Source organism: Microcaecilia unicolor, chromosome 9, assembly GCF_901765095.1.
Source record: "Microcaecilia unicolor chromosome 9, aMicUni1.1, whole genome shotgun sequence".
Lineage (NCBI taxonomy): Eukaryota > Metazoa > Chordata > Amphibia > Gymnophiona > Siphonopidae > Microcaecilia > Microcaecilia unicolor.
In genome coordinates this window covers 159,409,925-159,435,963 of record NC_044039.1, presented here as the reverse complement: position 1 = coordinate 159,435,963, position 26,039 = coordinate 159,409,925, and the positions used below count along the sequence as shown (strand labels likewise).

Genomic DNA, 26,039 nt, shown 5'->3' with positions numbered 1-26,039 from the left:
CACCTCAGCTCACACAGCAACTATGCTTGTATACTATATACCCACTCCCTCATCCCCCCCCCCCCCTCCAAATCTGGCTGTAGCCATCTGTCACAGGCTATGTGAGGAGCATTGCACAACATGTCTTTAAAAATGATCATGCATGTGATGCCAAGAAGGCCCATCACCTGAACCCTGTTTCCACCAACTTTTGTTTTGTTGAAGATTCAGCATCCACAGGGGCCTTGAGGCACCAGTACTGTAAGATATGGCAGGAAGATCCAGGCCTCATCCAGTGACATGGAAAGAAAGAGGGGAAGGGATGTTGAACAGCACCCTGCTGTGATCCAAGGAAAAGTAGCCAGCATGTCACACACAGCTACCAAGCACATTGCAGCAGCTATGGCAGGGTTAAAAAAAAACAAAAAAAAACTGTAACCAGAAAGAACCCCAGTGAGAATCAAACCCATATCCACTGCATTGAGAGCCCACATCTCTAACCCCTACACCACATATATACATAACAAAGAACTGTGCAAGGAGGACAGTACACTGATCACAGAGGGCTGTCAGAGCACAAATTGCCACCCAAATAAAATACCTCAAATGGGCAGACCCCTCATTGATTATATATAGCATTATGAGGTGCAAAGTTAGGTATGCTGCTCTGTTAAACATCCCTCAAGGCCCAAGCTGGAGTGCTTCAAAACTCTACATCATAGTGACACACAAACCCGTCGTTAGGGAAACTAGCACCTATGTGTACTTCTATCCCCTCCCACTCACCCCAAGACTATGCCAATGAGTCATGGGGTAATGTGCAGCCATTGGCATCTGTGAGGTCCCCAAGCTAGCTAGCCTGATTACAGCACACATAGATGCCCCCAAACCTAGGTTTCCCACCTTGTAGGATATCAAATGCCCATTCTCAAGGGGGGCCAAGCAGAGGTGGCCAGAAGGATGAGAGGATCAAATAGGGTCCCCTGACATCTCCCAACCAGCTGTAGGCAGCATAGGCATGGGGATGCACAAACACCCACATCCCTGACAAGAGCTGTAACAATGGCTCCAGCCAGGCAACAGGACCCATCATGCATGTCTTCTCAGGGGACAAACATCTATCAGATCCTTGGCTCTGGGGTTCCTTGCTATGTCATCTCATTTGCGCCACACATCACAGATATCCCCCGCCTCCAGCTGTCCATGTCCCTGCCTCCTAATAGCCAGCTGAACCACTATGCAAGCCATGTGGGATGTGTTGTTCTCAATTGCAAAACTTTTAAACGTAAAGGTCACCCTCCAGCTGCTGCACAGCCAGCCAGCTGCCACACAGTCAGCCCTGGACCAGCCAGCTGCCACACAGCCAGCTCTGGTCCAGTCAGTTGCCAGAAAGCTAGCCCTGGACCAGCCAGCTCCAGAGCAGCCAGCCCCAGCCCAGCCAGCTCCAGAGCAGCCAGCCCCAGACCAGCCAACTCCACAGCATCCCAGCCTCAGACCAGCCTGCAGCTGAAAGGGCCTGAGAGGAGGTGGTCATGGGCCCTGGCTCCTGGCAAATGCCCCTCACCCCATGAAAGGGCAACATCCAGCAGGGGGATGTGGGGGAGGAGGAGGATCCCTGCAGGGGCATGCCCCACTGGAGGGGGAAGAACCGACAGACCAACAGCCCACCCCCAGGCAGCAATGTAGCACCTGACTGCATCTCGGCCCCTTTGGAAATGGCTGCCACACCAGTGACAGAGCCCACCCTAACAACCACCCTAGGTCAGCTTCTGCTGCAGGTCACAGGCCCCCCCAAAAATGGGCAGATCAGGGACGGTATGGGGTGGTGGTAGGGAGGAGCTGGTGGTTATACAGACACAGTCAATATTCAGTACAATCATCCACAAAGCTAAGCAGGCAAATGTAGGACAGCTCAAACCCTGTCCTAATTCTGCCCACTTAGCTATGCGGGTGCTGGCACTGAATATCGGCTGGCACCCACATAACCCTTTTCTTTTTTTAAGCCTCTTGATCGTCCCACCCCCCGGCCCCACCAAAAATTCACCTCCCCCCAACTCGCTATCATGCAGAATCTAAACCCCCTGCTCAAAAATCCTTTCCCCCTGCTCGTGGCCTAGTTAAGCCCCCTGGGTATACCTGATGTCCCTTGTGGTTTGTGGAGTCACTGAATGCAGGAATGAAGCCCCCTCACTCCTGCTCCTTGCAGCAGGTGGATGTTTTCCCCACCAAAATGTTGAAATTGTGATTTTCAAAAAGGCAGAACTGTGACGTTTTCACTGAGTGTGTCCAAATAGCAAGAGAGCATAGTCGAGGTGTGTTTTGGGCGGGACTTGGGTGAGCTTACAATCTAGATGTTTTTCTGCAACAATGGAACAGAAATAAAGGTCCAGGGCAGAAAAGAAGTACGTTTTTATGTAGACCTATTTCAGTCATGACTATGTCTGGAAAAAAGTGCCTTAATGTACCACCTAACCAATAGAGGAATGAAGGCATGACCCCCCCTTTAATCCCCCAGCAGTCACTGACCCTCTCTCACCCCCCCAAAGATGTGACAATAAGAGAGAGATTGAATAATGAGGGCAGAGCTACCTTCATGCAGAAATCCAGAATCAGTCTAAATGTGCCAACATTTTCCAATTTTGTAGTATATATTTATTTCTTCTTCAAGTCTGTTTGGTTGTAAAAGGCATTTTTTGTGGTGGTGGTGGTAGGGGGGGTTAATCTTTGTATATAGATGAGTCCCTGGAATAATGATGGCTAAGGGAAAGCAGCAGTACAACAGTTGGAGCTGAATGACATTCATGTTCATACAAAGTTAATTAGTTTCAGTGGAAATTAAATCTGTTGACTGCCTGCTGTGTGAGTATTTCATCACTGTTTTCATTATTGCTACCAAGTATTACATATTTAGGGCATATGCTTTCAACATTGATTGTTTAAATTTATTTATCTAGACCTTACATGCAGATGGTATTGTTTGTTAAACTCAAAGGCAAAACCTAAGGGTGGTTGAACAGTTTAGTATAAACTGTGTTCTTTACCACTCTACTTATTTTGCTCTGCTTTGGGTCCTATTGGATATTTAATGCCAGTCACCGGAAACAGCCTGGCATTGAATATCCAGGGTCAGTGCTGATTGCAGCACTTATGTGAGCTGCCTCCTGTGGTTTGAATATCAGGCCTACTGTGTCCCACAAGTTTTTTTTTAACATTTCATGGATCCAGATCATTTATTTGTGGGTTTTATTTTGGGGTAGAAAGTGAACTTGCATTTTGCTTCCTACAGTAGATAATGTATTTTTATTTCTCTTGTGCTGTACTGCTTTTAGAGAATGTGATTTCTTAGTGTTTCCTTTTCTAATTTTTGGTCCTTTATTTTGTAATTGGTTAAGATTGGTCAGTGTTCTGTGCGTGACTGAAGTAGAAGATTCAAAAATGTCAGTATTTCCAAAGTTTCTATAAGTGTGAATGTGGTGTATATTGATGAAGAACAGATTGTTTACTTAGAAATCCATCATGAAGTTCACTCTAAGGCATTATTTGGTATACTCCTGAACACTAGTCACACCTATATGCCTAGTGCCCCCCCCCCCTTGTCAACTCTGCCCTCCCCCCCCCCCCCCACACACACATAATTAGGAATGAAGTGTTCATGCCTAAATTATGTGTACATATTTTACCTATCACAGTATTCTATAAAGAAAAGTAAGCACCTACTTTTATAGCAGGGCTTCTCAACCCAGTCCTTGGGACACACCCAGCCAGTCAGGTTTTCAGGATATCCTCAATGAATATGAGATAAATCTGTACACACTACCTCCATTTTATGTAAATCTATATCATGCATATTCATTGTGGATATCCTAAAAACCTGATTGGCTGGGTGTGTTGCGAGGACTGTAATGACAACCACTGTTTTATAGAATAAGCATCCTATAGATGCCCTGTAAGCACTTAAATATAAGTGCACTGTTATAGTACTGCCCTCTACAGTACATATAATTTAAATGTGGATATGCCTCCAATATCAAGTTGGGTAGTACAATTAAGAAATGTAAAATATAAGTCATATGGTGGTAATATTGTCTTTCTATTTCAGGCAGGACACCAGCGTTGGTGGGAGCAGGAAATTAGCATCAATGGAAAAATTCAAAAGGGAGAATTAATTACCAATAACCTGACAGAACTGATTAAGCCAGAACCGTATGAAGTTCGTTTAACTCCCATCACCAGATTTGGTGAGGGAGACTCAGCCATTCGTATCATTAAATACAGTGGTAAGACTCATATTTTAAAATGTAGACTTCAAAAAGCAAAGTAAAATATTTTGACTTTTTAAAAGAGTTAGAACACGTGATTACAAATTTGTGTTGAGTATGTTAGCCAGAAAAATTGTGCAAGTGGTCATGATTACTGCCTAGCCATCTAATTTATAAATTATGGATCATGCAGTTTCCATTATCCATATACACATCTGAACTTAGGGACCTATTTCCCAAAATGCACTAATGCATACAAATATATGTTGTTAATAAATAGGTCCCTTGGTCAGTTCATTAGTTCCCTTGAAACAAATAGCAAATGTCAGGCAAAAATAGAACCATAATTTTTTATATTATAAACTTTACAAATAGTTAAAAAGAAGATTGTCAGGCAATGGAAGCGGGTTATTTTGTTTAACCTGTTTATACAGTACTTCATAATGCTGCATGGCTATCATAGGTGTGATCTAGTTTTGACTACTGAACTATGGAGCTCTCTGCAAGGTTACTTTCCATTGCCAGTCCTAGGTTAAAAAAAAAGTAGGTTTAATCTTACAGCTGGTTTTATTTGCAGTTATATTGAAGAATGTGATATATTTATTGGGAATATTTGAATTTAAAGGAGAAAAATTCTAGCAGAATTTGATTGTTGTATTAAAATGTGTCATTGTTTGCCCCTCCTAGAGAACATTTGATAGGGGAGTTTGCTGAATCACTGTGACTTATAGTCTCACCCACCCTTCCCACACCCTACCTTCCCCAGGGTTTGATACTTATATATAGACAACCCAGTAATCAAATCAAGTTAGCTCTATCATAGTACACCTGTTCATACTCATTCCAACCAATCAAGATGACTTTTATTGTTTGTAATAATTGTGGTGCTTTAGTTCCAAGGCACACCATCTGGAGGCTTAAGGCTTGTCCTATCTGTCTTCAGCTTGCTAGTATAAAAGAGGAGCTCAGCAAACTTAGGCAGGAATTAGATGCAATTAAAGCAGCTTCCATCACTACATAGAATCATTTGAAAGGTATTAATCCGCAAACGAACCTTTTCCGGAGATGGGAAGGCAGTAGAACTAGAGGACATGAAATGAGATTGAAGGGGGGGGGGGGGGGGGGCAGACTCAAGAAAAATGTCAGGAAGTATTTTTTCACGGAGAGAGTGGTGGATACTTGGAATGCCCTCCCGCGGGAGGTGGTGGAGATGAAAGCGGTAACGGAATTCAAAAATGAGTGATATAAACATAAAGAAATCCTGTTCAAAAGGAATGGTTCCTCAGAAGCTTAACGGAGATTGGGTGGCAGAGCCGGTGGTGGGAGGCAGGGCTAGTGGGTGGGGGCGGGGCTAGTGCTGGGCAGACGTCTATGGTCTGTGCCCTGAAAATAGCAAATACAAATCAAAGTCAGTTATACACATAAAGTAGCACATATGAGTTTATCTTGTTGGGCAGACTGGATGGATCGTACAGGTCTTTCTCTGTCGTCATCTACTATGTTACTAGAGATATAGTTACATTGCAATCTATGGAACTTTGTAAGGCTAAGTGCTTTGAAAATGAGCCCCTATGTTACTATGTAATCATACCAATTTCTCACCACTGCCACAAAGGATAAAACCACCTAGGAATACATGGAGCACAGTAGACTCAGGTAGATTATGACATGGCATAGAAGCATCCACTTTCACAAATGTTGCCCCTACAGAATTATTTTGCTCCTTCAGCACCGTGATGCTCCAAAAAATAGAACTGAGGTAGAACAAGAAGCAATGAAGGTGTATCAAGAGAAAAGACACCCCCAAAAACACTAATAAAGAAGCTCATAAGACTGTTGTTTCTAGGGAATTCCATTATCAGAGGCATTAACTTTCAAACACAATTCAAGGAGCTCAACAAAGTGAAATGCATTCCAGGATCCTAAGCTAATAGGAGTACCAGGCAAATACTGACTATAATCAGAGGAGAAACTAAGGAGTGTAACACTGATGTTGTTATCCACCTGAGAACAAATGACCTATCCAATAATATCCCACTTGTAGCGCAGAGAGCTTGTCAAGAAACTGGGGGAGGGGTTAAAACCTTTGGTACAAATGTTAGCTTTTTCTGAAGTACTACCTATTTTAGAAAGGGAGAGAAAAGTTTACAAAATGCTGAAAACTTCAATAAATGGCTCAAAGCCTGGTGTTATCAAGAAGGTTTTAGGTATATAGGTGGATGGGGCAATACATGGAAAAACAGAAGACTATGTCGTAATGATGGGCTGCATCTCACTGTGGCAGGAAAAAGAATCCTTGGTGAGAAATTCAGACAATATGTTTCTAGGCATTTAAACTAGAAAGTGGGGGGAGGCATTGAATGCAGGTCACTTCCACTGGTCACCCCCAGCAAAAAACATAGTAACATAGTAACATAGTAGATGACGGCAGAAAAAGACCTGCACGGTCCATCCAGTCTGCCCAACAAGATAAACTCACATGTGCTACTTTTTGTGTATACCTTACCTTGATTTGTACCTGTCCTTTTCAGGGAACAGACCGTATAAGTCTGCCCAGCACTATCCCCGCCTCCAAACCACCAGTCCCGCCTCCTACCACCGGCTCTGGCACAGACCGTATAAGTCTGCTCAGTACCATCTCCGTCTCCCGCCACCGGCTTTGCCACCCAATCTCGTCTAAGCTTTTTAGGATCCATTCCTTCTGAGCAGGATTCCTTTATGTTTATCCCACGCATGTTTGAATTCTTTTACCGTTTTCGTTTCCACCACCTCCAGTAAAGAAAGCAATGTAAACAACAATGTTAACACATCATTTTTTTATCAATACAGTAGGATGTGAGACTAAACAAAAAAATAAACTGAAGATGAGATGCCACTGAAATGTAGTGGAAAGCAATGACCACAAATGCTCTCAGTCTAAACAACAAAGTTCATGATCTGTTAGAGACAGACTTAGATATTGTTGCTATCACAGAGACATGGTTCAGTGATTCCCATGAATGGTTTGCAAGCATACTGGGCTATAATATATCTAGGAAGGATAGAGATGGTTGAAAAGGTGGAGGAGTAGCTCTGTATGTGAGAAATTATATCAAAACAACCGAAATGCAGGTAGACTGGGGAAAGGAAGAACCGGTATGGATCACCTTGAAAAGAGAAGATGGAGCTTCTATCCACATGGATGTTGTCTACAGACTTCTAACACAATCAGAGCAACTAGATAAAGATCAAGTTACAGACATCCAAAAGTTAGGAAATAAAGGGGAGGTGCTGTTGCTGGAAGATTTCAACCTGCCAGATGCAGATTTGAAAATTCCATCTGTGAAATCGGAAAGAAGTAGAGAGATCATGGATGCCTTTCAAAGTGCTCAGGCAAATGGATTTGGAACTCACGAGGGAAGGAGAGATGCTGGATCTGGTGCTCACAAATGGGGAAAGTGTATCTAAAGTCTGACTGGGTGCGGGCAATAGTAATCATCAAATGGTTTGGTTTGATATAACAGCTAAAGCAGAGGGCAGCCACTCAAAACTCAGTCCTGGATTTCAAACATGCTGACTTTCGTAAAATGGGGAAGTACCTGAAGAAAGAGCTGATGGGCTAGGAGGACATATGAGAAGTGGAAAGACAGTGGCCCAAGCTGAATAGAGCTATAAATAAGGCTACTGACCTTTATGTAAGGAGAGTAAATAAAAACAAGAGAAAAAGGAAATCGATATGGTTCTCCAAGCAAGTGGTTGAGACAATAAAAGCAAAAGAGTTGACATTCATGAAATACAGAAAATCTCAAGAAGAAGAACACAGAGAGGAATACCGGATGAATCTGAAAGAAGCCAAGAGAGATAAACATCTGGCAAAAGTGCAAGTGAAAAAACAAATGGCTAGAAATGTAAGGAGGGGAGACAAGAATTATTTCAGGTATATTAATGAAAGGAGGAAGGCTAAATATTGAATTGTGAGACTGAAAGATGCTGTGAACCACTATGTGGAGAATGATGAGGAAAAAGCAAATGTGCTAAACAAATACTTCTGTTCTGTGTTCACAGAAGAAAATCTGGGAAAAGAACCATGACTGGCTGACAAAGGTACATATGTGCATGGAGTGGAAATAGCACTGTTCTCGGAAGAGAGTGTTTATGAACAACTTGAAAATTTAAAGGTGGGCAAAGCCATTGAATCGAACAGGATCCATCCCAGAATATTGAGGGATCTTAGAAAGGTTCTGGCGAGTCCGCTTAAAGATTTGTTTGCTAAATCCTTGGAGATTGGGGAAGAGCGGATGTGGTCACCAAAAGTGGTGAAAAAGAAGCTGGAAACTACAGGCTGGTAAGCCTCACATTGGTTATTGGGAATGTAATGGAAGCGATGCTGAAGGAAAGGATAGTGAATTTCCTAGAATCCAATAGCTTACAAGATCTGAGACAGCATGGTTTTACCAAAGGTAAATTGTACCAAACAAATCTATTTGAATTATTTGACTGGGTGACCAGAGAGAGAGAGAGAGCATTGGATCGAGAGCGTGCACTAAATGTAATCTGCTTACATTTCAGCAAAGCCTCTAACACGTTGACAGGCTGCAGTTAGGACCCAAAGTGGTGAACTGTATTAGAAACTGGTTGACAAACAGATGCCAGAGGGTGGAGGTTAATGAAATTCACTCAGAGGAAAGAAAGGCGAATAGTGGAGTGCCTCAAGGATTGGTGCCGGGGTTGATTCTGTGAGGGGCATTGCCAAAGTGTTAGAAGGTAAGGTTTGCCTTTTTGTGGATGATACCAAGATTTGTAACAGAGTTGACACCCCAGAGGGAGTGGGAAACATGAAAAAGGATCTGCAAAAGTTAGAAGAATGGTCTAATGTTTGGCAATTCAAAGAAGTGCAAAGTGATGCACTTAGGGAGTAGAAAGCCAAGGGAGCTGTATGTGCTAGGAGGTGAGATGCTGATATGCACAGATACAGAGGTGATAGTATCTGAGGATCTGAAGGCAACAAAACAGTATGAGAAGGCAGTGGCCATAGCCAGAAGGATGCTAGGCTGTATAGGGAGAGGCGCAACCAGGAGAAGGAGGTGTTGATGCACCTGTACAGGTCGTTGGTGAGGCCCCACTTTGACTATTGTGTTCAGTTTTAGAGGCCGTATCTTGCTAAGGATGTAAAAAGACTTCAAGCGGTCCAGAGGAAGGCAACAAAAATGGTATGGGGCTTGTGCCAAAAGACGTATGAGAAGAGACTGGAAGACTTGAATATGTATACCCTAGAGGAGAGGAGAAATAGGGGAGATATAGATGTTTACATACTTGAAAGGTATTAATATAGAAACAAATATTTTCCAGAGAAGGGAAAACAGTAAAACTAGAGGATATGAATTGAGGTTGTGGGCTGGAAGACTTAGGAGTAATATCAGGAAATTCTTTTTCACAGAGAGGGTGGTTGACACCTGGAATACCCTACCAAGGGAGGAGGTGGAGAAAAAAATGGTGACAGAAATCAAAGCATAACACAACTAAAGAATGTAATGGACATAACACAACTCTCCTCCAATATGATTCCCTAAGGTGGCTGTGCCACACGAACTTTACCGACCAGGACATCACCTTGTATTTGTTCACACCGGTGATGGCAAATGCCTCTCCGGTACTATGTAAGCCACATTAAGCCTACAAATAGGTGGGGAAATGTGGGATACAAATGTAATAAATAAATAAAAGGGCATGGGATGAGCGGCATGGGAAGAGCATAGAGGATCTCTAATTAGAAAATGAATTGTATAAAAGAAAACAAAACTTAAATGGTTGCATGTGTGTTTGCATGTCAAGTGGCGCTTTAGATGGTGACTCTGGCTGCATCGACTAAGGCCAGTGCTGGGCAGGCTTGTACGATCTGGGTCCCATATATGGCAATCCAGTTTAGGATGGGCTGGAGAGAGCTTTGAGAAACTCCAGTAATTTGGAATGTGAGGACAGTGCCGGGCACACTTTTACGGTCTGTGTCCCACAATTGACAAGATGGATTTGGATAGGCAGGAGTGGGCTTTGATGTCAACTTCAGCAGTTGGAAACTAAGGACAAGACTGGACGGACTTCAACGATCTATGTCCCAGAAATGCCAAAGAAAGACAGTGATCAACTATTTTATATCACATTCATTGTTGGTTTAATCATGACTTGATAATGAGTGGGCAGACTGGATGTATCATTCAGGACTTCATCTGCCGTCATTTACTGTTACTATGTTAAGATCCATTTGTACTTCTTCCTGTCTTATGAAAAAAACCATAACTGTGTGAGCAAATAATGGAAGTATGTGAATGCTATTTCATAACAGCATTAGCTTAATGATGTATTTTACTATTACTGTATAGGAATATGTCAAAATGAGTCACAACATTTCAGAATGAATGCTAAGTTACTTAAGTTTAAATGATTATAGGAGTGTAAAATGTAGAAACATTAAAATCAAATAACCCTTCAAAACAATGCATGTGAAGGAAAGGAGGGAAATGTGTGGTATGCACCTCCATTTACACAAACAAAAATGTGGCGTAAATCCCGGTGCATAGATTTAAGCACATTAGGCCATATTCTATAACTACACGTGTACATTTTGAAATGCCCATTTCCTTTCCCATAACCATGCCCCTTTTTGTCTACATGCATTATTTAGGCGCAGGGCATTACAGAATGCGCTTAGTAAGTTATGTGCGTAAATTTTAATTATTGCCAATTAGTGCTCATTATTGCTTGTTAAGTGCTGTTAATAACACTGGCTTGTTTAGCCAATTAACTTACACGCTTTGTTACAGAGTATGCTTGGATTTTGGCGTGGAACACTAGGCGCGCTATATAGAATCTGTGGGTTTGCATGCAAAATTGTGCAACCAAATTTAGGGGCCCTTTTACTAAGCCGCGCAAGCGTCTTTGTACGCCCGTGCACCAAAATGGAGTTACCACCCAACTACCACATGGCTCTTACGATAATTTCATTTTTGTTGTGTGTCCAATATGTGCGCCTGAAAAATATTTTTTATTTTCGGGCGCACATAATGGCAAGTGGCATTTGACTCGCGTAGGTCATTACCGCCCGGATTCTTTACTGCTAGGTCAATGGCTGGCAGTAAGGTCTCAGACCCAAAATGGATGCGCGGCAATTTTGATTTTGCTGCATGTCCATTTTCGGCAAAAAAGGCCTTTTTTTATAGGTGCGCTAAAAAATGGTTCGGTGCATGCCCAAAACCCGCGCATACACTACCGCAAGCTATTTTTCAGCACACCTTAGTAAAAGGACCCCTTATAGAATAAGGACAGTTATGCATGCAACTTAATTGAATAATTAGATGCTAATTGGCTTTAACAACAAATTAGGCAATAATTGGTGTTGATTAGAGCTAATTGGCACTCAGCTTTTATGCATGTAACTGCCTTAATCGGTATTCTACAAAATGTACACACAATTTCTATAGTGTTCAAATGCAAGGAGGCATGGAGCTGGGAGGTGCGTGCCTGGCACTTACACGCACATCTTATAGAATACTTGCAATTACACATTTTGCTAATGGACGTGTTCAAATCTAAAGTTAGGCATGTAACTGTGGACTTATGCTAGTATTCTATAATGGCAATTGCACATATAATTGCCGATATAGAATTTGTTCTCAGCGTGCATCATCCCGGCGCCCACCTTTTCTTGCGCTATGGAGAATTGCCCCCTATGAGGGTGATTTTATAAAGTTGTACCTGCCTACAAACAAGATTGCACATCAGAGTGCATGAAACATGATACAAATTAAACCTGTATGTGATAGCCAACACATGATGGACAAATACCGGACAACTGCTGTAAGCTATATTTATATATAAAGAATCCTCCTCCTCTACCCCCAAGTTCTCCCCCTCCCCTCATTACAACTGAAAATTCCCCAAGTAGAGGCCTTCCCCAGATTTTCAAAAATTCAAATTTTTTTTTTACAATGTTGCAAATTCTTGCAAAGGTAGGAGGTACAGGGTCCCACCCACTAAACTATGAACAACAGGCACCTAGGAGTATGTTACTACTACTACTACTATTTAGCATTTCTATAGCGCTACAAGGCGTACACAGCACTGCACAAACATAGAAGAAAGACAGTCCCTGCTCAAAGTCACAAATCAATTAATGTGAACGGGAAGGAAGAGAGGAGGGTAGGTGGAGGCGAGTGGTTACAAGTGGTTACGAGTCAAAAGCAATGTTAAAAAGGTGGGCTTTTAGTCTAGATTTAAAGGTGGCCAAGGATGGGGCAAGACGTAGGGGCTCAGGAAGTTTATTCCAGGCGTAGGGTGCAGCGAGACAGAAGGCGCAAAGTCTGGAGTTGGCAGTAGTGGAGAAGGAAACATATAAGAAGGATTTATCCATGGAGCGGAGTGCACGGGAAGGGGTGTAGGGAAGGACGAGTGTGGAGAGATACTGGGGAGCAGCAGAGTGAGTACATTTATAGTTTAGTAGAAGAAGTTTGAACAGGATGCGAAAACGGATAGGGAGCCAGTGAAGGGTCTTGAGGAGAGGGGTAGTATGAGTAAAGCGACCCTGGCGGAAGACGAGACGGGCAGCAGAGTTTTGAACCGACTGGAGAGGGGAGAGGTGACTAAGTGGGAGGCCAGCAAGAAGCAGATTGCAGTAGTCTAAACGAGAGGTGACAAGGGTGTGGATGAGGGTTTTGGTAGAGTGCTCGGAAAGAAAGGGGCGGATTTTACGGATGTTGTAAAGAAAGAAACGACAGGTCTTGGCAATCTGCTGGATATGAGCAGAGAAGGAGAGAGAAGAGTCAAAGATGACCCCAAGGTTTCGAGCTGAGGAGACAGGGAGAATGAGAGAGCCATCAACAGAAATAGAAAACGGGGGGAGCGGGGAGGTGGGTTTGGGGGGGAAAATGAGAAGCTCGATTTTGGTCATATATAATTTCAGGTGGCGTTGAGATATCCAGACAGCAATGTCAGACAAGCACGCTGAAACTTTGGTTTGGATGCAAGGTGAGATATCAGGGGTAGAAAGGTAGATTTGGGAGTCATCAGCATAGAGATGGTAGGAAAAGCCAAGGGATGAGATTAATGAACCAAGGGAAGAAGTGTAGATAGAAAAGAGGAGGGGACCAAGAACAGAACCCTGATGTACGCCGACAGGCAGAGGGATAGAAGTAGAAGAGGATCCACCAGAGTGAACACTAAAGGTGCGGACGGAGAAGTAGGAAGAGAACCAGGAAAGGACAGAGCCCTGGAATCCAAGTGAGGACAGGGTATCGAGAAGTATGCTGTGATCGACAGTGTCAAAAGCAGCGGAAAGATCAAGAAGAATGAGGATGGAATATTGACCTCTGGATTAACCAGTAATAGGTCATTGAAGACTTTAGTAAGCGCAGTTTCGGTTGAGTGGAGAGGGCAAAAACCAGATTGTAGTGGGTCAAGAATAGCATGTGAGGAGAGAAAATCAAGGCAGCAGCGGTGGACAGCACGCTCAAGTAATTTGGAGAGAAAAAGAAGGAGGGAAATGGGTCGGTAATTAGAAGGACAAGTAGGGTCGAGTGAAGGCTTCTTAAGGAGAGGTGTGACCACAGCATGTTTAAAGGCAGCAGGGACAGTCACAGGGTTCATTCATCCCCCAAAATTGGAGCCCAAATTCATTGGCACACACCTTTAGATAAGTTAATTTCTCATAAACTTGCAATTCCTGACAGACTCTGAGTGAGCTTCCCACCAAAGAACCCTCTGCAGTCTTCCAAGAGTGAGCAATAGACATTTTAGCTGCTAACATCTGTTTTGAGGTGACCCTATAATTGGCACCCCCCTCCCATGTTCTCTCTCCAAGGCCTAGTAGACACAGGGAAGGATAGTCTATCCACTTCTAGCTTGTCCATAACAAGATTTTCCCCTTACCTATTGCCAAAACTTTCTTATAATTGGGCAAGCCCACCATAAATGTTCTGGTGTATCCTTGTCCCCAGAGTTATACCAATAATATCCTCCTCTCCTACTCCAGCTTTCTCCCCATTCACTGGGTTCCAATATAACCAATGTGAAATTGTAATTGCTTATAATTAGAAATTGTTGGATAGATATGAAAATAATTATGAATTTGCCTCCATCCCTCAGAACCAATATAAATCCAAAGAAAATGTCTCCTAGGCCTTTATGAAGTTTGCAACTCCAGTCATTTTAGGTCGCCCAGCTCCCTATAGGTTTTGGAGAGAAATTGCCTTTTCCAAGTGAAGTTGAATAATAGCACTTCCAAAAAAATCTCTATCAGGTGAATTTTCAAAAGAGAAGGGCACCTATCTACCGACACAAATTGGGAGAAGGGTGTCCTTCTCGCAAGGTCGGCCAAATCGTCATAATCGAAAGCCGATTTTGGGCGCCCTCAACTGCTTTCCATCAAGGGGACGACCAAAGTTCACGGGGACATGTCGGCAGTGTTGCGAAGGCGGGACTGGGGCATGCTTAGGAGATGGGCGTCCTCAGACAATAATGGAAAAAAGAAGGGCGTCCCTGACGAACACTTGGTCAACTTTACTTGGCCCATTTTTTTTTCAGGACCAAGCATCAAAAAGGTGCCCGAACTGACCAGATGACCACCGGAGGGAATTGGGGATCACCTCCCCTTACTCCCCCAGTGGTCACTAACCCTCTCCCACCGTAAAAAAAAAGTTTACAAATACTTTTTTGCCAGCCTCTATGCCAGCCTCAAATGCCATACTCAGGTCCATTGCATGTAGGTACCTGGAGCAGTTGTAGTGGGTGCAGTGTACTTCAGGCAGGTGGACCCAGGCCCACCCCCCCCCCCCCACCTGTTACACTTGTGGTGGTAAATGTGAGCCCTCCAAAACCCACCAGAAACCCACTATACCCACATGTAGGTGCCCCCCTTCATCCCTAAGGGCTATGGTAGTGGTGTACAGTTATGGGGTGTAGGTTTGGGGGGGGGGGGGTTGGGGGGCTCAGCACCCAAGATAAGTGAGCTATGCACCTGGGACCTTTTTCTGTAGTCCACTGCAGTGCCCCCTAGGGTGCCCGGTTGGTGTCCTGGCATGTGAGGGGGACCAGTGCACTACGAATGCTGGCTCCTCCCACGACCAAATGACCTGGATTTGGTCGCTTTTGAGATGGGTGTCCTCGGTTTCCATTATCGCCGAAAACCGGGGACGACCATCTCTAAGGTCGACCTAAATTTCATGATTTGGGCATCCCCGACCGTATTATCGAAACGAAAGATGGACGCCCATCTTGTTTTGATAATACAGGTTGCCACGCCCCTTTACAAGGCTGTCCTGCAAGGATGCCCTCATGAAAACTTGGGTGCCCCGTTCGATTATGCCCCTCCTCATAGATTTTGTGTGGCATCTACTCCTAATAGGAAATCTCACAATTGGGAATATTATTAGAAAGGAATATTAAAACCTAAGAGCTCCTGTAATTGACGCAATGATAATAATGAATCCCAATGAAACAGGTCTATGCACTATTGAAAATCAAGATTCTATAAGCCAGTGTGAAGGGTCTTAAAATACTGAGTAGAGCCTGGATGATAATCCCTGATGATAGCTACAGGAAAAAGTAAATCCTCTGTCTGCTACTGGGAATTTACTTTCTTCCACTCCTGAATCAATGGCTACAGAAAGATACATTCCTTTTTCTTTTTTTTAATTAAATTTCAGCAAATTAATACTTGTACAGCAAAACAATGAGAAACAAATAACAACACCTTAAAGCATTATATAAAACAAAAATATATATCACTCAAGTTCCCATGGGATCCAGGACTTATACAAGGAGAATACAGGATAATAAATCAAAGAAAATATGGCTAAACTGACACTACCTGAAGTTATACATTTCAATGAGAGCAAATCTAGTTCCCCAGATATATGTTTAGTGGCCAAAAATGTTATATGTGATGGATCAAAGAATACATATTTAACTGACTGGTATCTGATAACACGTTCACAGGGAAATAATTGTATCTGAAATACCATAAATATCTTTGCTTTGTTCTTAAAAAAACAACCTCATCAACCAATCTTTATTATTATTATTAGCTTTTGTATAGCGCTACCAGACACACGCAGTGCTGAACACCTGATACAAAGAGACAGTCCCTGCTCAAAAGAGCTTAAAATCTAAATAATACAGACAGACAAGACAGTTACGGGTGAGGGAAGTAATGGGTGAGAAGGAAGGAAGGGACAAGGGGAGGGCAATTGAGTAGTAGCTAGGATCTAAAAAGCAGCAGTGAAAAGGTGGGTTTTCAGCATAGATTTGAAAACAGGTAGAGATGGAGCTATACGTATAGGTCCAGGAAGCCTATTCCAGGCATAAGGTGCCGAGAGAGAAAAGGAGTGAAGTCTGGAGTTAGCAGTGGAGAAGGGGAACAACAAGAGAGATTTGACATGAGCGGAGTTCACGGGGAGGAAGTAGGGAGAGATGAGAGTGGAGAGGTAATGGGGGGCTGCAGAGTGGATGCATTTAAAGGTCAGTAAGAGAATCTTTATCTTTATCTGGGGTTAAGGCCACTATGGCCAACAAAGTGGCTGCAGAGTCAGAGTCTGAAGGTTCCAATATTGCAGAAATATCTAAATTAGGTTCATTAGATTCATTACCACAGTTTGCTCCCAGAGATTTAGATGACAAATAGAAGACTTGTGAAAAAGGCAGTAGATTATCCTCAGGAATATTCAAAATTTCCAACAGGTAAAACGTCAACATATCTCTGAGAGTTACTGAGAGTACACGGGGAAAACTCAAAAAACGCAAGTTGGTTCTGCACATATCATTTTCAAAAACTTCACATCTACCCCTTATATTTATTATATCTTTAACAATAGTAGATAGAACCAAATTTAATTTCTCTGTGTCGTTTTCTAATGTTATTACTCAACCAGTCACATTATTAAATTCAAGCATACTTTTTTCTACTTTCGTCTCTCACTCTTTCACTTTTTGTCCCAAAATATCAATCTATGAGCATAATTTTTTACCCAAGTCTGCCACAAGTTGCAAAACTGAGTCAACTGTCACCTCAGCAAGTTTTTCAAAAAGGAAAACTGGTGTATGTGTCTCATGCACCTCAGCATTTGAAGGAATGACTCCTGGCATTTTTCCAGCCACCGTTCCTGCTCCAGTAATGTCACCTTCCACGGCTGCAGTGTCACACAGGGCTCACAGAAAAAATACAAGCCCTGGGTCACCACTAGGTTGGACTTTTTCCTCTCGTGGGAGAGCTATTCCAGGCTGTCCCGGCTGAAACACTACCCCCACCGCAAGTGGTGAACTGCTGCTTTGTGGCCGTGAAGGGGAGGCTTTCCAGTCAGGACTCAAGGTAGTTTCCAGCCTAGGAGACACCGGAATCGCTCCTCTGCCCTCCTGTGTCTCTAGTGGACAACTTACTGACTCCATGTGCTTTCTGGCCCTTCTTGCAAAGGAATCCATAGGGCCAATAGTAGAGGAGGGAAGCCTCTGAGAGGGATGAATTGCCAGTTTACCCCTCCACTTCGGTATACTAGAATAGGATCACAGAATTTGCAAAGAGAGGCACTGCGTGTCAGATACCAGCGACCATCTTCTACATTCCTGTCTCTACTCCTGGCTGGACCCTGTCCCCGCCACCCATACTTCCCATATTCAAACAATGATCATGGTGAGAGAAGTGACTTTTCCAACTGCACCCAATGCCTGTTCTGATATACTCTGTAGCAGGCTCTTAGTGTTTTTAGCACAGCAGCTTTATAACATCTATGAAGGTCAGAAAATCCTGGCCTCCTTCCTCCTTCAGGCATGTGAGGGCGTTTTCCCTTCCACAAAAATTGCTGAATAAGTCTATCCCATATTTTTAATTTTCTCTTTGTAATTTTTATGGGGAATTGGGTGAACAAAAAAAGAAACTTTGGAAGGATCATCATTTGGAATGCTGTTTCTCTGCCCCACCACGAGAGTGATATGGATGTCCAATCTGTCAGATCTGCTTTTAAAGATCGTGTTAATCTGCAATAATTAAGGCTAAAAGGGTCATCAAAATTATTAGAGAAATAAATTCCCAGATATCTAATCCCATCAGTCATTCTAAAAGTTCTGAACATTTAGAGCTCCAGTATTGGCAGTATTGATTTTAAAGCCTGAATCTTTGCCAAACTCAGTCAAGAGTTGCAGAAGATGTGGCATTGGATTTTGGGGGTTAGTCATGAACGCTATTGTGTCATCTGCATATGTCAGAACTTTGTTACTCTCTGTCCACAACAATGGGGCTAATTGCTGGTAAAGCTCTTATGTGGGCAGCCAGAGTTTTGTATGGCCCAGGGCAAACAGGAGAGGTGGCATAGGGCATCCCTGTCTGGTGCTACATCTCAAACTTGAGGGCTGGTGTAAATGTCAGTGTGTACCTTCCACGAGTACACACATAGATTAAGGAATTTTATAATCCACACATTTTATAATCTTCAGTCACAACTGAACTGCAATGATTGTTCTGCATACTTTGCCAACAAAATTAAAAGTCTCCACCAGGATTTACAGGCAGTTCCACCCAGTATCTATCTGATCAGCTAACCAAGAGCACACAAACTCATCCCCTCCTTACACAGACATATGGGACTCTTTTAACCCAATAACAGAAGAAGGCCTTGACAAAATCCTAAGAGATCTTCGACCAGCTACCTGCTCCCTCGACTCTTGCCCATCAAATAAAGTACAGCAGGCAAGCAGAGGCCTCATAGAAGGCGCCACAAAAATCGTGAACTCCTCTCTTTCTAATGGGCAACTACCAACAGCATTAAAAAGGGCAGTGGTTCACCCTTTGCTAAGGAAGAATCAGTTTAACCAGGACAAACATGAAAATTACTGACCAGTATCCAACATCTCCTTTTTAGGGAAACTTGTAGAACAGTCTGTGATCAGCTCAGTAATTGGCTAGGAGAGAGAAACTGGCTAGATCCATGTCAATCTGGATTCAGACCCAGTTATAAAACAGAAACAGTTCTTGTATCTTCATAGAAACCGAGACAGGGGATTTGCCTCGGTGTTATTACTGCTAGATTTTTCAGCAGCTTTTGACACTGTGGATCACGATATTATGCTAGCATGTCTGGCAGAAACAGGTATCAGTGGAACAGTACTTGCCTGTCTCAAATCCTATTTATCAGACAGACAACAGTCCATAGTGGTCGGCACTTCATCACCACCATGGTGTAAAGGGATCCTCCTCTTCTATTTTGGGGAGGTAACCAGAAGCCCCGTTCAGGGCCACACCTTAAGCCGGACTCAGTTCAAACAAAAAAGAAATTTAATGCAAACCTAGTTCCCCAAAACATAATTCACCACCAATCCTCTCTTCAGTTCAGAAGGTCCATTAAAGTTCAGTTCACTAACTTAAGTAAAGTCAGTTCAACTAGTTAAGCAAAGTTCAGTTCAAAAGCAAAAAAAACAACATGAGCACATCCCCTTGCTTCTTGTAGCACTCCAGCAGCCCTGCAGCAAGCAGGGCTGGCAGTTCACCTCCCACTCCACAGTAACCAAGAAAACCTGTGGCCTCCCACAACTGCCTTTATGTGCTGGCAAAGTTGGCTTTTGTATTTTTCCCAGTTCATGCTGGCTTGCTCTTCTACGCAGGGAAGTCCTGGAAGCAGGTCCTTTTCCTGTTCCACATACTCCATAGGTTCAGTTAGCTCCCCACAGACTTTCTCCTCTCCCACACTCCTGAGAGCTTTCAGGAGATCCACCCTCTCCTCCTCACAGCTGGGAGGCATTATATATTGATTCCGCAACCACAGAAATTGAGCTTCTTGACTGCAGCTCCCTCTGCTGGTAGCTGAAGTAACTGGCCCCCATTTCCTGGAGTTGCTTCCATTCCTGCTAATGTTATAGGTCCCTTCCATGTTTTTGGGTCCACCCCTCTCTTTCAGTCTCCCAAGGGATTCTGGGTATGGTAGTTCTAGGGTTGGCTGCATCTGTCTAGGGTCATGTTTATCTGCCTTATCACAATGGGCACTGACCTGTGGGTTACCACAAGGATATATACTGTCACCTATTCTGTTCAATATCTACCTCAAGCCATTAGCCAAACTGATTTGGTCAATGGACACTCTGTTCTATATCTATTTGGATGACGTACAGCTACTCATAGCCATTGAATCTGACTTATCCACAGCCCTGTATAAACTGACTACCTGTCTAACATCAATTCAAAAATGGGCTAAAAACAAACTTGCCTGAACCCAAGTAAAAAGCTTCTATAGGTCCCTAACACAAGTAGGGACATACCTGACATCAAAATTTATTTTTAGAAATACGAAGTCCTCCTCAAATCACAAGTCAGGAACCATGGAATACAGCTTGATTCAAAACTTACTCTGATCCCCCAAATCCAAACAGCCTTCAAGAGCAGCTTCTATCACTTGCGAGAACAACTTTGCCTCTGTCCTTACATTGAGAAGGCAAGCCTTGTCTCAGTTGTGCATGCCATGATAACATCAAGACTGGATTATTGTAATGCACACTACACTGGTCTGACTACAAAGGGTCTGCACCAGCTCCAATTGATTCAGATGCTGCAGCAAGACTTATGAAAGGTTGTAAGCAATGTGACCACATCACATCATTTTTGCATAAACTTCAGTGGCTACTAGTACAATACAGATCAAATTTAAAACTCTATGTTTGACCTTCAAGACCCTTAAAAGAAATGGCCCTTGAAGTACAGGATTTCCCTCTACACACCTTCATGGTCACTAAGGTCCTCCCAAGGAGTTTCCCTAACCACACCCTCTCCAAACGACATCACACGATGTGATACCCACAAGCAAGCCTTCTATGGACTAGCCCCCACGCTCTGGAATTCACTCCCTGAAAGGCTTTGCTTAACACAAGACTATCTCTACTTCAGGAAGCAGGTGAAAGCTTGGCTCTTCAACCAAGCCTTTACCGGAAGAACTAAATGACACCGGTTGCACATACTATAGCAGGACATGTTTATCCACTCCTACCCTAGCTAAGATAATGTTCAAGCAACTTTTCTTTAAACTAGTCCTTTATTTTCTTACTCCTCTTACTCTGTCTTATCTATATGTTCCATCATTGCTTAAAACCTTATGCCGTCTATTAAAATGTTTTATTGTGTTGGCACTGTAATATAGAATAGTATGCCAAACTTTGTATTGTTGTTTGAATATTTTTGCTGCTGTAATTGTCTATTGTTTGTGTTTCACTTATTCTTGCTGTACACTGCCTTGAGTGAATTCCTTCAAAAAGGTGGTAAATAAATCCTAATAAATAAATAAATATGAATTCTGCCCATTCACTGCCCAAACTTCACTGCTGTACATACCATAGTACAGGAAAACATGCATCATGATCTTGTGTGTGTACTTCCATGCTAGTCTGTATTTTACAAGAGATTATTTTCTCATGTAAATGGCCACTTATGTACATAACTGACTAAAATACAGAGTTCACATGCATTCTTATAGGCAAAAACAGGTGTCTCTTTATAAAACTACCCCATTTATTTACTTCTTGTGATGTTTGCTTTCAGCGAGAAAAATCAGGCACAACACCAGTTAAAAAATAACGAACTGCATTGCATAAAGGTGCATAGAAAGCAGCTCATTATTTTGAAAACTGATTAATATGGCTTACTTGGGGATCTCAGGTCTTCAATTACCACTGTGGTCAGCTGCATGTTAAAATTTTACTTCACCTGCAGAGGTGAAGTCAAGATTCAGAATTAAGCTGGAATTACAAATTGTTCTAAGATTTACAGCATGTTTTGCTGTATTGGAAGTAGTTAGTTTTCTTATTTTTTGCAACAAGATTAGTGAAGTGGTTTAGTTCAGGTTTAGTGTAGATTTAGTTGGTGGAGGGAGGGGTAGTTACTAACAAATGATAAGAGAATAGCATACAATATATGCATCTTAATGTGAATTAAACAGAAAAAGAGTGTGTCATTTTACTATAACATGTTAGTTTATGCAAATGCATGCAACATACCTCACTATTATGTAAATCAAAATGCAGTTTGCGTTGAACTTTGCAAGCTGCATATTCCAGGAAAAATCACACTAGCTCAGTTAGTTTTACTGCTCAATGTGGACAGTTTTAAAAATGGTCTCTAAACAAATAAGAAATGGGGGGAGGGGGGTTATCAACATGGGCATTGGTTGAGATGAGTCCTTGTACCACATTCAATTTATCATATACAACTTAATCATCCAAATCAATACCGGAATGGCTTGCGCTGAGGTAACCCGGCAGTAATTGGGCATTGCCTCTTGTTGCCTGATTACCGCCAGGTTAGTACAGGAGCCCTTATCGCCACCTCAGTGAGTGGCGGTAAGGGCTGGCCGTCACATGGCCATGCAGTAAGAGTTCTCTTACTGCATGGCCATGTGTACTGGAGGCTTTTTTACCCGCTGCGTTAAAAAGGGTCCTGGCATGTGGGAAAAAGCAGCTGCCAGCGCAGGGCCCTTTTTCCCGCAGCTTGGTAAAAGGGCCCCTAAGCTTTAGTGAAAGGGTCTCTAAGTTTCCATTTTTTCTTGCTGAATGGTGATCCTATCCACATGGGTCAAATGACATCAGTGGGATTTTTTGGGTCACACAGGGGTTCACTTTTGAATGAAGAAAATGTCTAAAAAGCGGCATAAAGCAGCATTTGGACGTTTCTTGAGCGGCATTTTTGAAACCTATTTTCAGATGTTTTTCTATGCTGTTTGTCTGCAGTGCATCCAAATCACAAGGGGCGTGTTAAGGGCGGGATTTGGGCATTCCTAAGACTCAGACATTTTTCAGCCATAATGGAAACCTTCCTATTTTTATAACAAATCAGGCACAAAAAGGTGCCCTAAATGACCGGGTGACCACTGGATAGAATCAGGGATGACCTCCCCTTACTCCCCCCAGTGGTCACTGAACTCCTTCTATCCCCCCAAAAATGTAAGTAAAAACATTACTTACCAGCCTCTATGACAGCCTCAGATGTTATAGCCAGGCTCATTAGTGCAGCATTGATAGCAGCACTTAATCAGCAATAATGAGCACTAATTGGCAATAATTAGAATTTACACGCACAACTCGCTAAGCGTATTCAGTAACAAACTGCATTCAGTTCAAAAGGGGCATGTCTATGGGCGGGGAAATGGGCATTTCTTGGCATTCTGAAATTTATGCACGTGGTTATAGAATATGACCCAGTGCATGTAAATCTACATGCAGGGAATTACATCACATTTTCGTTGGCATAAATGGATGCGCCTACCTATGATATCAACTAAGCATATTCTATAAACTGCACCTAAATCTAGGCACCACTTATAGAATACGCTTAGGCGGAAATGTTTACCGCACAGATTTTTTAGGCGCCTTATATAGAATCTTAACGGTAGCCCACATTGTTAACTTCTCCTGCAGTTAACATGCCTGATTTTACTATGGGCCGCATTTTATTGCAATGAGACCTAGATACTAATAACACATTAATGGTGTTAGCGTATGCTATTGCGGTAGTGAACATCAGTTGTTCTAGCTGTTTATTATTTAAGATATATGTACAGTACTTGTACTAACCTTTTTATTGTATTTATTTTTTATAGCTCCCATTAATCCTCACTTACGTAAGTATTCAATCTCTTTCATTCATATGATTGTGATGCATCAAGTGTAGGGAGCCTAGGGCCCCTTTTACTAACGCATCATGAAGTAGTTTGTGACTGTGCATGCTAAATGTGCACTAAAGTTTTTGAAACTTTTTGAGGGGTCATTTCAGGGGCAGAGAGTGGGCGTTCCTGTGCTATCCATTTAACACATCTTCATTACCGAGTGCTAACTCATGGATAACACAGGAGTCCTTACAGCCTACGAAATAGGAAGCAGTAAGTGCTCTTGCAGCAATTTGTAAAAATGGCTGCTTGCTAATGGCAACATTAGCGCATGTAGAGATCAGCCACCAAGCTAGAGGAACAAAGAGTACTACAAACATAGCAAGAAATAGAGGAATAGTGCAGAAGAATGACACTTCCGAAGACATGAGGGAGCCAAAGATACAAGTCTTTGAAAGTGTCATTCATCTGTTCTAACATTAGCGCATGGCCACTGATGCAAAAAATGATAAAATAAGTCATTTTACAGTTACAGTAAAAATGTTTAAAACATTTTTAAACTTAAAAATCATTTATAAATCAGAGTAGCATTTTCAGATGTAACTATGTATATTTTGGGGTTGATATTCAAAGTGATTTAAATAGCCAGAAATTATTCCTTGCTATTTAAATTGTTTGTCCAGGGCTAACCATATAGTACCACTCAATATGCCCGATTAGCACCTAAGCCGTAACTGGCTATTTTGTTGATGGTCTGAGACCGGAGTCAGCACTTAGGTTTATTTGGTTAAATGCAATATTCAGCACTTAACCGGATAAGGTAGGCATATATATAGGACCACATAAAACACAGTCATATCTTTATGCAGTTTGCCTTAACCGGATAAGTGCTGAATATTGCACTTAACCAGATACATTTTATCCAGCCATATATCCTGACACGGCCCAGCATTGAATATCTGGGATAAAGCCAGCGGCAGTCATTAAGCACTGGCCACCGCCAGCTAAATCTCAGGACCTTTCAGTTTTAGAACACCTTACATATATATTTTTTTTCATTTTGAAACAAATTATAGTAAACCCACGTAATCACAAATTATTGTGAAACTGTGAAAATGTTCCTCCATCATATAATGTGCAGTATGATGATTTCCACAAATTCATTGGCTTTGAAGCCCACAGAATGCATTTGTCTTTTTCATCAACATCATAGTAGGCTTTAAAGGACCAACATGAGCATTCAAAACCAGACTGGGTTCTTAGGGCATTCAAAGAATCGGGATAAATATGACTACTAGAAATTTCACTAGTCTTCATTGTGCAGCCAGACTATATATATTCCACCCAATATTCAAAATAATTTAACTGGCCAGGGACGGCACCTGGCCGGTTAAATACACTCAAGCCAGCTATCTGCCGATATTTAGCAGAAAATAACTGGCTATCTCCTGCTGAATATCTCGGTCACTGGCTATGTCGCATGACATAGCCGGTTACCACTGGTTTTCACTAGCTGACCAGTTAAGTTTAGTGGCCAGATAGACTCATGTAAATAGCAATGCCAAAAAAAAAAAAAAAACACCTGGAAATTCAATGCTGGTGGCCAGATACAGTCCTGGCATTGAGTTTCTGGATTTGCCGGTGACAGCGAGAGTTAGCCGGTCTAACTCCTGTTCTCTCAATATCGGGGCCATTATAGGTTGGATTCAGCAAATGGCGCTCAAAATTTAGTGCCAAAATAAATTGGCATGAAGCAGGCATGTGGCCTTTATAGAATTGAATTTAGTGCCGATTCCCATGCCTAACTTTAGGTACCAGACTTTCACCTGCTGAAACCTGGTGTAAATGCTTGCTCCCAAGTTAGGCGCACTGAGGTCGTATGCTGTAATTCCACGCACAGCTTTTCAGAATGCCCCTGTCATGCCCATAGCCATGCTTCCTTTCTAGTTACTCACTAGTAGAATTAGCTGTCATGCTTTATAGAACACCATGCAGCCAGATGTGTATGCAAGTTTTAATGCATTCCAATTAACAAATAATTGGCACGCAATTCTGGGCGCCACATATAGAACAGCAAACAGTGGAGACGACAAAAGCACAACATGTTATCAATGTCTTTTATTAACAACCTTCGCTCAACTCGACTTGACACGGGCCAGCTGGGAAGCCTGCATCAGGAGTGTGAACAAGTAATGGTTTTTAGCAA

General features: G+C 42.5%; 1 protein-coding gene across 1 annotated transcript in view; it reads left to right on the top strand.

Moving 5' to 3' along the window:
• The window catches only part of MDGA2 (MAM domain containing glycosylphosphatidylinositol anchor 2), a 1,114,501-nt gene that overhangs the window by 987,724 nt on the left and 100,738 nt on the right, over positions 1 to 26,039 (top strand). The window contains exons 11-12 of the mRNA XM_030214886.1: positions 4,079 to 4,256; positions 23,828 to 23,848. Coding sequence (XP_030070746.1) covers positions 4,079 to 4,256; positions 23,828 to 23,848 — 199 coding nt within the window. The remainder of the gene's footprint in view (positions 1 to 4,078; positions 4,257 to 23,827; positions 23,849 to 26,039) is intronic.